Source organism: Ictalurus punctatus, chromosome 8, assembly GCF_001660625.3.
Source record: "Ictalurus punctatus breed USDA103 chromosome 8, Coco_2.0, whole genome shotgun sequence".
NCBI lineage: Eukaryota > Metazoa > Chordata > Actinopteri > Siluriformes > Ictaluridae > Ictalurus > Ictalurus punctatus.
Window position 1 is genome coordinate 1578578 of NC_030423.2, and position 13623 is coordinate 1592200.

The following is a 13623-nucleotide window of genomic DNA, read 5'->3' on the forward strand; positions in this document are numbered from 1 at the left end:
GTTGTATAAATGAGAGTATAAATGTAAGTAAGTCGCTCTAAATAAAGGCATCTGCCAAATGGCATAAATGTAAACGAACCCAGCAATCCTGCCAAAGATATCGATTGATCCTACTAATGCGAGATGGGGTGTCAGGACGGGGCTTGTAGAGGTTCAGTTACTATTGGCGAGTTCGGAAACACTTATGCCACTTTCACTCCTTCCAGATCAGTGAGCTCATTTACTGTTTCTATTGGACGGGAAAAGAAAACTGATCTTTTTTTGCTTATATACAGTATGAATGATAAAACAAAGCGCTGGCATTCCTGTGCAAAACTTTGTTCATTCAAGGGCTGGCAGATCTGAACTTTGATAGGAAAATGATCTGAACATTTAGTACCCTTCCAGAGTAGCACAAGACTAGGTTCCTCATAAACTCACAGGTTCTGATGATGCAACCGTGCCAGGAATAGGATCAGGTCTTTGAACTTTCACACTACTCATCACAAGACATTTGAGAGATTTCCTCTTAAGCGTGACCAACTGCATCAAATGATTCAGTTGCAAACACACGGAGGAGAACACGAGCACGCAAACACACACATATCAATGCATATCAGTGAAACCTCAGACATTTCACATGACTTTTTCATGCATAAATATCCTTAAGCATGTACACTGTTCGAAAGAACACCAGCGATACTGTTATTCGAATCGTTTATCTATATATTGAATCTACTAAACGATGCTGTAATGCACTCCTGTAAGGGTTGCCAGCAGCCCAGTTTTGACTAGTCTGCAATTTTACATCTTATTTTGTCACCCCTCTTCGGAAATCATGAGATTTGACTTTGTTCCTCAAAACAAGACTTGACTTTGTTCCTCTACTAATAAGAGGAAACAGAAGAAACCATAACTTTAAAGAAAACATAACAGAGATCACTTACTTTTTTTTCCAGCACTTTCTCTAAATTAATGTCATATTGTTGCTTGTTTCAGGCTGAGGTTCTGTTGCACTCAAGGGCATTCTCCATGCTATCTGGATTTCAGCAGACTCTTTGTGCTGCTTTACTTTTATGTGGTTAAACAAGTTTGTCATGTTTCCCTGATGTGCCAATCTTCGTTTCGCATATTTTGGGAAAGCTGTTATTTATACCTTGGCCCTGTGACTCTGGAAGGTGTAATGAAGATCTAACTATTTATAGAAGCTGCTTAAAACCTGAGTTTTCGAACGTTCTGACGGGTATGTGTGGCGGCTGTGGATCGGGTGGTAGAGCGGGTTGTCCACTAATCGTAGGGTTGGTGGTTCGATTCCCAGCACACGTGACTCCAAAGGCCAAATTGTCTTGTCCTTGGGTAAGACACTGAACCCCGAGTTGCTCCCGATGGCAAGCTAGCGCCTTGCATGGCAGCTCTGCTACCGTTGGTGTGTGTGTGTATGAATGGGTGAATGAGAACCAGTGTAAACTATATAAGTGCAGACCATTGTATTATATTCGTGTCTAGGTAAAATGTCACAGCATCAGTGATGTCTTTCCAGTGCTTACTTGTTTTCTCATAAGCAGTACTTTTTTAAAATGCATCTGTAATTGTTAGCTCCAACCCTGTGGACTAGCCAATAAAAGTTCCCAAAACAGCCCAGGTGCAAGACTCACAATTGGCAGTATGGGTTTAGTATCGCTGTACTCACGGGTGCGCTGAAATACAGGAGACATTTTAATCATTTATGATCTAAAATCATCATATCGCCTGCCCATAACACTAGCTACCCCTGTGAATCACTGCATTTAACAGGGAATGCCAGGACTGGATGATGCTGACCAACCTGGGTTAGAAGTTCTGTTTCCCAGCTGAGATCGCCTCACCAATCCTCACGCCAGACCTCATACTGGGGTCCTCCTCTTTGCTCCTCATGTCCATCACAGAGCTTACTGGAAAGTTGCCCTGGGAACACACCATGGACAAGGCTTATGAGCTTAAGCGGCTTAAGTATGCAGGCCTTGCGGCAGACGCTAAACAATGTAGTTGGAGAGCCAAGATCTGCCCAGCCAACATAGGCTGTAGAAGATGCATAGCCATGCCAATATACTAAAAAAGTCTTGAGAGTACAAGTCTAGGTTCCTCAGCAAGCCATCAAGCCCTCTCTGAAGCCAAAGAGGAAGCGCCCCTCCTGGGCCCCAGCCATCAAAGGGAGTACACATGGGAACCATCTAGAGATGCAGTGCTGAACCATCTGGAGATGCAGTGGGCTCATCAGCACAACATTCAGGAAGGATGGTGCCCTCTTGATAAACCTGAAGATGCCACCATCATTCCACCAGAAGCTTTGAGGCAGCAATTTCCCAGGGAAATACGAGGAGTTTGTGTGGTCGGAGCTAACTGTTGTTCTTCTACACTGTACGTAGTGCGATACACATTCCACAGGAAGTGATGTACTAAGGATGAAGGGGATAAAGCAGCAAGTTGTAAAGTTAAAACATGAAACACACCGCAGTGCTGTTTCTCACACATGAACACAGAGCAGGGAATGTCTTGCTGTGCTTTTGAACACGCTGTCGCTTTCATGTCAGCGAACCTAGGGTTATTCACGCCACAGACAATGCTCTGACTGTTTATTAGTCCAGTCAGTATTTGTAAAGATATTCTCGGCCCGTGTTTATGCATATTAGGGCATAACAACTGGACTATTTTAAGCGTAATTGTCTATTGTGTGCGTTTTATTGTGGTGTTGCGTGCTCTAGCATTAACATTTCCCTACAGTCGAACTAAGGGGCTTAAACCTGTTCCAGCGTGACAGTGCCCCTGTGCACAAAGGGAGCTCCAGGAAGACATGGTTTGCCAAGTTTGGTGTAGAAGCCCTGCACACAGCCCTAAACTCAACACTACTTTTACCTTTAGGATGAACAGGAACGACTGCGCCTCAGGCCTCCTTATTTTTCCCTCAAATGTTTATGATTGTTTTTAATATGCTGTCATTTCATATCCAGGTTGGAAAACGTTCTGAAATGATTTTCATTTTTCATCACAAAAACCTGCCATTTTAAGGGGGGGTGGGGGGGCTGTAGACTTTTTTTTTAATGTCCGTCACCCATCGAAACGTGATTTTATTACTTAAACTAAATGTAATTTAAACAAAAAATGCAATTTACTAGTTTGAATTATGAGTGAGTGTGGATCTATTGGCTTATCCAGTAACGTTTAATAATTATTATATATTTGTATTTTTATTTATTTATTTATTTATTTCCATAAATGTTCAATGTTATCGGTGGGGTGGGGAAGGGGAGTGTTTATAAATGTTTATAAATGTTATTGTATGTATGACTGTGTTCTTCCGATGCCAAAAACCAATTAATATAATGTTATATAAGAATTATAAAATAAATAAATATATATAATAAATATTTATCTTGGTCCGTGTAAATAAATAAACAGCGTGAATCTGGCGCCCTCTAGAGTTAGCTGTTGTTTCTACATCATCAGTCACATTAGAGCCCAGTGCAGCGGTTTGAGAGGAACACATTTTAGATGTTACACTAGAACTCATACCGACTTGCCAAGTGTTTCATTCGAGAACGCAAATATTTACAATACTATTTAACTATTTAGTACAGTATTTATTTTATTTTATATATATATATATATATATATATATATATATATATATATATATATATATATATATATATATATATATCATTCAGCCAATAATTCTGGTGTTCACTATATTTTATCCACATGCTACCTATATACTGATAATTGCAAACACTTTATGATATTAATTGGTAGCAGTGTTGTATAGAAATGGGGGGGGGGAATCCTTCATGTCTTAGTAAAATAAGAAAATGGAAAGGACGTGTGAAGAAAGAAAAAGGAAATGTTTCCCTGTTAAAAAATGCAAACTCCATTTCCCAAAATCCTCAGCCAAACAGAACTACAAATCTGCTCACATGATCCTCTACGTCATTCTAGTGCCCCTGGCGTCTAATCAGAGCCATCTGTTCCCCATCAGCACTCTCCCCATAAATAACCAGCTCTCCAGTGGAAACCTGGCTGCTGGAGTTATGCTAGTTTGTTCTTAAGGAGGTTTTAGTTTGTGCACATGGCGTTCTGGTACCGACCCTGTCTGTTTACTGAGATTTGCTTAGTCTAGTTAGTTATTTTTCCTGTTCAAGTGGGTTTATGTTGGGGTTGCTTTTTTATTTGTCTGCTTCTTTCAATGAGACCCTGCACTTGGATCCGCACTCTGTCCTGTTCGACGTCCTCTGCTTAACACACGTTCTTTGAATAAAATTATACCATAGCGCTGTTGCAATGCCGGTTGCATGGCAAAATTGCAGGTTTATTTTAATGCACTAGTGCAAAAACATTATTGCTTCACTAATAGCTATTCACTTATATGGTGGATGATGAATTTTATGGGTTTTAGACCCGTTAACATTTCTTTGTCTAACTAATTGACAGTCTCACATCATGAGCTATTGTGTTCTTGTCATCTCAACACTACTGCTGTATTATATTTATTGATCCATATCTGTATAGGGTGGCTGTGGCTCAGGTGCTTGTCCGCTAATCGTAGGGTCGGTGGTTCGATTCCCAGCCCACATGACTCCACATGCCTTGGGCAAGACACTGAACCCCAAGTTGCTCCCGATGGCAAGCAGGTTCCTTGCATGGCAGCTCTGCTACCATTGGTGTATGAGTGTGTGTGTGAAGGAGAAGATAGGGAAAGTGAAGATGGACACACACACATGCATGAAAGTTCTGACATTTTAGCCACCAGGGTCAAAAAAGAGGGTCGGAGAGATAGCAGGAGCTAAAGAAGACTGATAATATGGAGTTATGCAGAAGAGAGAGAGAGAGATGGGTTTATTTTTAACCCCATCTGCTTTGTGTTGAAGGAGAAGATGCACCATTAGAGGACAAAACCAGACATAAATAGACATCTGTGGTTCCAGAAGGCTGACATTAACACCATGAAGTGCACAAGCATTTGAAGTTTACGAAAGGCTTGCAAGCATGGACCAACACTGAGCATACACAGTTCACAGATACACTGATAGACACACACACGCAGGAGTTTGGAAGCCTCTGCCTAAGCAATTTGGCAAATCTAAGAGCCAAGTTTGTAGAAAGCTTTTCCAAGAAAGGTGTCTGACATGACATCAGTTATTGATTCGGGTGTCGATGGCTTCTATTCATATGGATCTTTAACATATGCGGTCAATAAATATGTCATTACATGTAATCCTTGGCAGACGGACAGGAATGTTTTGGCATGCAGAGTGATGGAGAGATTCCCGTGTGTGTGTGTGTGTGTGTGTGTGTGTGTGTGTGTGTGTGTGTGTGTGTGTGTGTGTGTGTGCATGCTGCATAATGTTGTCTTGGTTTCCAGCAATAGCAGCTGTTCGGGGGTTTGGCTGAGCCACTATTACCACCACTACACTGCCTATTTCTGTAGCATGTGTTGTTATAAAGGTCAGAGAGAGAAGGTGGGAGGTAGAGGGCGAGAGATAGAGGCAGTTTGAGGACTGCAAAGGCGGAAGACAGAAGGAAAAAAACAAAGCCAGAGAGAGAGAGAGAGAGAGCGCTTGTTCTGATCTTGTAATAATTTTGAAGAAATGGACAGTTCTGCACTGGCCAGTGAGATGGAGGAAGAGAAGAGCACGGTGAGAGTATTACCTTTATTTGATGCTTTGATGTTCTTATGCGATTTATTTTTCGTCTTTCCTTCAGGTTATTGTCTTCCGTTTAGTCAGAGATTAACAGTAACACGCAAGCCTATCTTACAGCTGGAGCGAGAGTTCAAGAGGATTAGACAGTAACGTCTCCCAGTCATGTCTTCCCATCTGAAGGACTGTTCAGGGATCTCCTCCTTGTTCGTGTGTTCCAGGAGGATTATGTCTTGAGCACATACACAAGGAATCTACAGCATTTCTGTACTTTACTAACTATTTAATATGCAGGACCATGCATGCTTACACGCACCTGCTTATCAAGAGGAATGTCTATGGTTTATTTATGACCGGTCATGACCTTATGTGACACCTGGAACTGTTCCTCAAGGAACAGCGGTCATTAAAAATGGCTAAAACCTGTATAACATGTAGAATCCAGTGAAACACTTCTAATGTAAGCTATTCTTAAAAGGTTGGGATATTTTCTGCTGACAAATATATAAACCAATGTGGGTTTGTTTTTTTTTTCTTCACAGGATGCCACAGGAGAACCCCATGAGGAAGACAGACATGGTGGACAGGACACAGAGCCTTCGAGTGGAGCCAGTGACGCCGCAGGAAGGACTAACGAGGAGCACGGAGAAGAAGAGCCAAATCCACAAGCCACCAAACGAGAAAGTGACGCTGAGGGTGAGGGTGAGAGGAACGGAAACACGGATGGAGAGAAAGAGATTGAAACACAAGAAGAAAAGAAAGAGAGTGATGAAAAGGGAAAAGGGATCAACACAAACGAAACAGGAAACGACGAAGAACTCAAGGAGAATAAAGAGAGTGCTGGTGAGCAGGGAAAAGGGAGCAGCGCAGCTGAAATTAAACCTGATGAAAAGTGTGTAAAAGAAGAGAAAACAGAAGAGAAAGAGAAGATTGCTGAGTCTGAAACCCCGGCTCCAAAGGCAGCGGAGATGGAAATAAAGGCCAAAGGTGAAGCGAAGGCTGAGGTAAAGAAAGCAAGCACCAGAGATAAACAAGAGAAGTCTAAAGGAAAGAGCACACCTTCTTCCTCTGTTCCGAGACCTTCCATGCAGACGTCTTCTCGTCAGAGGAGCGCCAGGCCTTCAGCCAGAAGAGAAGCCATGGCAAAGTTCCAACAAGAACCGTGAGTCACCACCACCACCATCATCATCTTCATCATCATCTGAAATTAGTGTTAGAAATACTGTAACACGTGTCTGTCTGTACCTTGTTTGTTTTCGTGTGTACCATGTCTGTATTTATCGAACTGATAAATACAGGCTGTTTTGGTTTGTTGTAGGACTCCAGGGGTTCGCAACTTTAAGGTTCAGAAGACATCCGTAGGCGTATCTGTTGGGACGTCAATCAAACAGAAAATCCTCCACTGGTGTAGCAGCAAAACACGGGGCTACGAGGTGAGGATGTTGCCATGGATAGGATGAAGATAACTTGTTTTGTTCTCATAGTAATTTTGAATTAATGGACAACAGCCGATGAGATTGGTCCCTTTAACTAGCGTGATAGGCATGCTGTTTAACTGATACATTACTAGCTAGCTAGATCATCTGGTTTATCATCTAACTTTGAGCAAGTCAAATGTTATACATTTTAGTCATCGACTTTACATTTATAAACATATGTGTCTTCTACTTCTTGATATTTTAAAAAGGAAATTACCCCGTTCCAAAGTTTTCCTTAGGCCTTCCATTATTATTATTGAAGGGAAAGACAACAAGGGCACGCTAAACAAATATCAGAATAGAATTATTTTTAACTAATATCTGTTGACCTTTACACCCAAATGAGATCTGCTGCACTTGAAGTGTTTTATTATTCCACTCTATTTAGCTCCTTAGATGTGTACACTGATTAAAAAGTTTGAACTCTTTATACAGTTCTGGGTTATTGTGTGTCTCCAGGGTGTTTCCATAGAGAACTTTTCCTCGTCCTGGGGTGACGGCCTGGCCTTCTGTGCACTTCTTCACCGCTTCTTCCCCTCCGCATTTGACTTCTCGTCCCTCAAAGCCAGCGAGCGAGAGAAGAACTTCACCCTGGCCTTCAGCACGGCAGAGTACGTTTGTCTAAATGGGAAATCCCACAGAGAACGTATATGACACATACTAAATTCCAGTACAACACTTCCAACCACTTGCCATGACTTAGAAACATCAACATCCTAGCATTAAGAGTGCCAGGAACAGCATTTCAATTCATCTCGTATTTTCTCAGATCACTAGCTGGCTGCTGCCCTCTCCTGGATGTATCAGATATGGTGCTAATGGGGAACAAACCAGATCCTTTCAGTGTATTCACCTACGTTCAGTCCCTCTGCCAGCACCTCTCCAAAATTGAGCAAGAGAGGAGGGAGCAAAAGAAGGCAGAGGAAAGCAAGAATCAGGGTGAGGCTGGAAACAAGGTCAAACGAGGAGAGGAAGCAGAGGACGCGGACGAACAGAAGACAGGAGAAGAACAAGAGAACGCTGTTGAGGAAGAAGAAAGAGAAGGAGAGGGGACTGCAGATGAAGAGACAGGTGGCACTGAAGGAGAAAGCAGCGTGCAGGTAGAGACGGATCAAACCTAGCAGCCCAGGTTTAAATAATATTAAATAAAAAAATTTTAGAAACACACTCCACCTATAAGATATTTCTCACAGTATGAATCATTTTCTGGTGAATATGTTTTGCAAAGATTGTTGACTGTGTTATTCTGGCATTTAATGATATATCTATTTTTTATATATATGCAAATAAAAACTCATATTCTAATACATTTTGGGTGTGGCCTCTGCTTGGTTGGAATAAAAACCTGCACCCACACCGGCCCTTTCCGGATAAGATCGTACACCCCTGCAAAGCAGAGACACCACCCACATATTTGTCAGGAACAAAAATGGTAAGTCATATTTCAAGGACACTAATGACACGAATACTAAGATCACGGAGGACGAGGATGAAAAGAACAACAATGCTGGAACCAGATTTATGCTTCATTTATGCTGATGAAACATGTAGGCCTGCCTGCCATCTCACTTTATTTTCGAGCCAAAGGTAATCGGAGTCAACCTTTAGCACTCATAGAGTAAATAAAGGACATGGTGGAACATGAAGCCTGTGGAATAACAACTGTGTGGATAGATTAGACGTAAAGATCTGTGAAAAAACTGCAGTCGCACTAAATATATCGGTTACAGTGACAGGGTGTGACTCGCTCTCTCATTCAGACGCTCCTTCTCTCTCTTGCACACACACACACACACACACAAATCTCTAAAATGATAGAGTTGACCACATGATTGATATCAATCTCATATCTGTCTGTCTGTGTATAATGACAGCAGGAATATGAAGTACATAAAGAGTCTATGTCTATTTTATATATATATATATATATGTGTGTGTGTGAGAGAGAGAGAGAGAGAGAGAGAGAGAGAGAGAGAGAAACAGAGAGAGAGGCCTAAGTAAGAGATCAGATCTCTTCAAGCTTTTTAACCTCTGTGAATGCGAGAACATTTAACGTGTCAAATTCCTCCTTGTCTCTAGCCACATGCGTTCCTCCACATGTTCCTGTCATTTGAGGCTAAATATATTTAGGGGTCTTATCTCTTTTTTTCGTTTCTCTTCGTCCCTCTGTATCGTATTTCTATGAGTCATGGATAGCAGGAGTGTGTGGCTGAGCTTTGCGACACAGCTCTATCCCTGCTGTTAAACACTCCTGTGGACTCAAGGAAGACACTTCAGCTGCGTAGCTAAGTAGCAGTAAAGAAGAAAAGAAAACAAGAAGAGAATATATTAGACATTAGTTTTGCTAAGAGAGCATAGAGGGACAGAGGAAGTCTGGGAAGTCTACGTAGGCCATGAATTATACTGAACTACAAGACAACAATGATGAATTGGAGCGAGCTACATATATAGAGAGAAGCTGCTGCTTTTTTTTTTTTCTTTTTCTTTTCCCCAAAGACCTGAGATCTACAAATTGTAATACAAAAAAAGTCATTCTTGTGATGGATGTTACATGGCTGAAAAATTAAATATCATAACTCCGTGTAATTCCTCCAAGCTGAAAGCAACTTTTGGGGGTTTTTTCATTACATTTTTAAAGATTTTGGAGCACCACCTTGGAAAAAAGGTGTGCTGTGTGATTTTAAAAAAAAAATAATAATAATCTCTTGCATGGATACTGTGACTTCCTCCTCCGTCTCTTCATCCTCACCTCAAGACAGTTCTCTATCTGGTCTGCCTCTGCCGTCCTCCCGTCGCACCACTCATTACCACAATAAAGGTGGTCTGGGCTACATTTTGGGAGAAGCCTGGACTCATTTCCGTCCGTTCATGCCCTTCTTCCTGATCTCCTGCCTGGTGGTGGCACTGGTCTATTTGCTGCAGGCGATTGTATATGGCGGACCCTTCACCGATCCACAATTTTTCAGCAAGTTTGACCAAAGATGGCCACCACCGGCCCACCAAACACATAGGCTCTTGGGGAATTCCTGGGAAAGCAACCAGACCGTTTCTACCTGAACCAGGATCTCGATTCGTCTCCATGAGGTTTTGAATTTCCACCAGAAAGCCAGAATAAAAGCTATATGATATTTACATCTCCAGACATGAAGATCACAGCAACAAAAAAAAGACACTGATGTAAACCGGGATTTTTACAGTACACATAAAGGAGAACATATTGAAGATGTCTCAGCTGTCTCAGCCATCCAAAATCTGAAATGAATCAGAATCAATCGAAATAGGTTCTCAACCAAACCCATACTGGAACACAGCATAACAATTGTGTGCACATGTATTTAAATGAACTATAAGTAAAAACAAAACGGTTTAATACAATTTGTATGGCTTGTTTGAATGGTAGAGTGTATACTTTCAGCCCTGCTTATTTGTTTAATCCCATCAGGTCAAGTCAGTTTATTCAGTTATATCGTACGGCATGTTGTGTTACTATATTATAGAATTATATTACTTTAACTGCTGTGAGTTATTTAGTAATTAATAATAGTCGGAAAAGTTCATCGTTACAAGAGTGAGAAATGAGTCTGGGCAATCTGTTTATCGAATGTAATGGTTAAATTAAATTTGAGCATATATTAATGCTTTTTGTGAAAGAGATGAGAGTTTTATGGAGGGGACGGTGTTGAGCGGGATATCTCTGACACCAGAGCACTATACACTTACATTAATCTCGCATGCTGGTTCCAGACATTTCTAATAAATACTTCATAGACTGCATTGGCTTTGCCAGACTGTGGAGTAAACACTGCAGTGTAGCGATCACCTCCCCTTAGGAATCTGGCTCTCACTTTACAGACACGTATCCAAAAAAAGAAATCTATACGCTCCTTGACTCCTTTCTTTTTTTTTCCATTTCAGACTTGGATGGTTTCTTTTTACTTAGTAGTTAGATTGACCCAATAACTTATTTTTGGGTTCTTTAAAAGAACATGTAAATGTTTGAGATTGTAACACCAAGTGACTAGCAAGCATTCGTTGTAAAATACCACTAGATGGAGCTAGACGTAAGACACTGAGGAGCTCAGGTGCAGTGGGACAAAGGGATGGATTAGTGAAATAAATGAGGAGTTAAGATGAATTCTAAATTGCTTATTGCCTCATTTATTCTTCTACATATACTTTTACTTCTACTTTTACCCCCCTCCAATCAACCCATACAATGTCCAACCTGTACCTCTACCACTGGTTCTCCAGGCAAGTCCTGGACATTCAACGCCCTGCACAGTTTGAATGCTTCCTTCTTCTAACACACTTGAACCAGCTCGTAATCCATAACCTTTAATATTCTAGACCGGGTGTAGAAAGCAGAGCCAACTTACAACCAGTTTCTTTAACAGTAGGGCTTATTGTTCACATTGCACCAGTGATCCCATTCCTTGTCCTGGAGTCTCTACTGTATGTGCTGCATATTATAGAAACATGCCACAAATGAATCGAGATCTAGATCCAATAAAATCGCTGCTGACAGTGATCCGAGCCGCAAGACGAGGCATTCTTCACGCTGTCTGTACATTGTAGAAATTGAGATTGTAGATTGAGATTCTAGCGTACACACAAACACAACCAGTTGTTTGGAGCTCACAAGGCATTTTAATAATATCTGTGGATCTCAATGTTGTATTTCTCAGGTGTACACTCTGAGAAACCAAGGTAATATATTGTACTTTTCCTTGTCTCTGTGTTACCATCAAACTCCATCTTTTGTACATTTACTAACCTATATATCTTTTAGGTGCATGTAATGAGCTATCTTTCATTAGCTTTTAGACTAGTGGTCCTTCAGGTCCAATAGCCTACCTTACATTATTATTATTTTTTAAAGCTGTCCAGTCAAAATATACACACTTAAAGCACAAAATGTCCTTTTAATGGTAGCACCCCAGCAACAAGGTAAAGTGCAGCCTGGCCCCTCTATTTCTGATACGGTCTCGCTTTCATACATTCATAGCTGCATACTTTAGTGCTCTCAGTCCGAAACAGGTTCATTAAGACTCAGCTTATTATGCTCATGTTATTTAGTCGATGATTTAGTGTTGAGGGCAGTTCAATTATTCCATGCAGGACCTGAGCTCTAAAATACTGCATTACGCCGTGGTTTTTGGCCTGGGTGTGTAAATTGTTGAGGTTAACCTTGACCACCAGAGGGCGCTCCCTGCACTGCAGCAGGCCATCTGCGAAACCTAATTAATTTATGTACAATATTTGATCACAGCATATTTTTAAAATCATCTTGTGTACACTGACGCCGAATGTATATTGTTTTAGGTGATCGACAAGGAGCTCTTGTCGTGATGCAAGTGTTTGCGCGCCAGTTAAAAAAAAAAAAAAAAAAAAAAAAAAAAAATACGGGCAATGTGTGTACGCGACGCAAAATCTAATTATTTCTTTGCAAAACCTAATTAGGCATTAAAAAAAGGTTAACGCCAGCGCCTGAAACCGTCCTTGTTTAATAATCCCATTACTGACGGCTCATCATGTATAAAATGGCGCAGAAGGACACAAAGTTTCCACTTGTTAAAGTGAATCTGCCAGAAAAAAGGCGAGACAAACAGTACTGTAAGCGCTACTGTAGGACATATGACAGCATAGGAGACGGAATAAGATGCATGAAGACGCTGTAAGTAACATGACCATCGTAATATTTTGTAGCCGATCTTTTTCTTTCTTTCTTTCTTTCTTTCTTTCCCCCCATTCGCGCAACCTGGTATAATGTTTATTTTCGTGGGTTGAGAATCTTGAGTGTTTTTGATCTGAGGGTTGGTGTTGGTGGGGCGATGCGTTTTTTCTTCTGCCAACACGTTTTCTCTGCATTGCTGTGATCATTAAGGCTACGTGGTGAAGCAGCTCTAAATAAGGCGCTATTCTCAGAGGGATCGAGACACTAAACCGCCTTGCATGGTCCGCTTTTAGATCCCAAAACACATGATTTCTAAACGCTTGTATTTCTATAGGTAAATAAGAAATATGGGGTTGTTGTTGTTGTTGTTGTTGTTGTTATTGTTGTGATTATTTTAAGCATGCACATGCGTAAAGATGTGAACCAGTACTGTTTTATGGAAACGAATATTTACTACGAACATAAAACGCATTATAATGCACACATTAACCAGGAAAGTTCTAATAGGCTATATTTAGAATTTTAATGCGAGTTTGATCATGGTTTATGGTATACACACTGGATTTCATATTACGCACGTGCATGCGCAATTACGATTTCATAATTTTTTTTCCTCTCGGATTTAAATAATCTAGAATCTATTTCTGCTTATATACATATATACAGTCTATTTATATTAATATATATATATATATATATATATATATATATATATATATAATTTTATATATATATATATATATATATATATATATATATATATATATATATATATATATATATATATATATAAACACATTTAGTTATATTAACAAATCGC

The 13623-nt window shown here is 40.5% G+C and overlaps 1 protein-coding gene across 1 annotated transcript; it reads left to right on the plus strand.

The window, feature by feature from the left end:
* The first annotated feature begins 5390 nt into the window (after positions 1-5390).
* On the plus strand, positions 5391-8436 carry smtnl1 (smoothelin-like 1). The gene is made up of 5 exons (XM_017474667.3): positions 5391-5648; positions 6194-6813; positions 6970-7084; positions 7589-7740; positions 7899-8436. Exons 1-5 carry the CDS (start codon positions 5601-5603, stop codon positions 8248-8250), a joined length of 1287 nt encoding a protein of 428 aa, XP_017330156.1. The 5' UTR covers positions 5391-5600; the 3' UTR covers positions 8251-8436.
* Positions 8437-13623: the final 5187 nt, after the last annotated feature.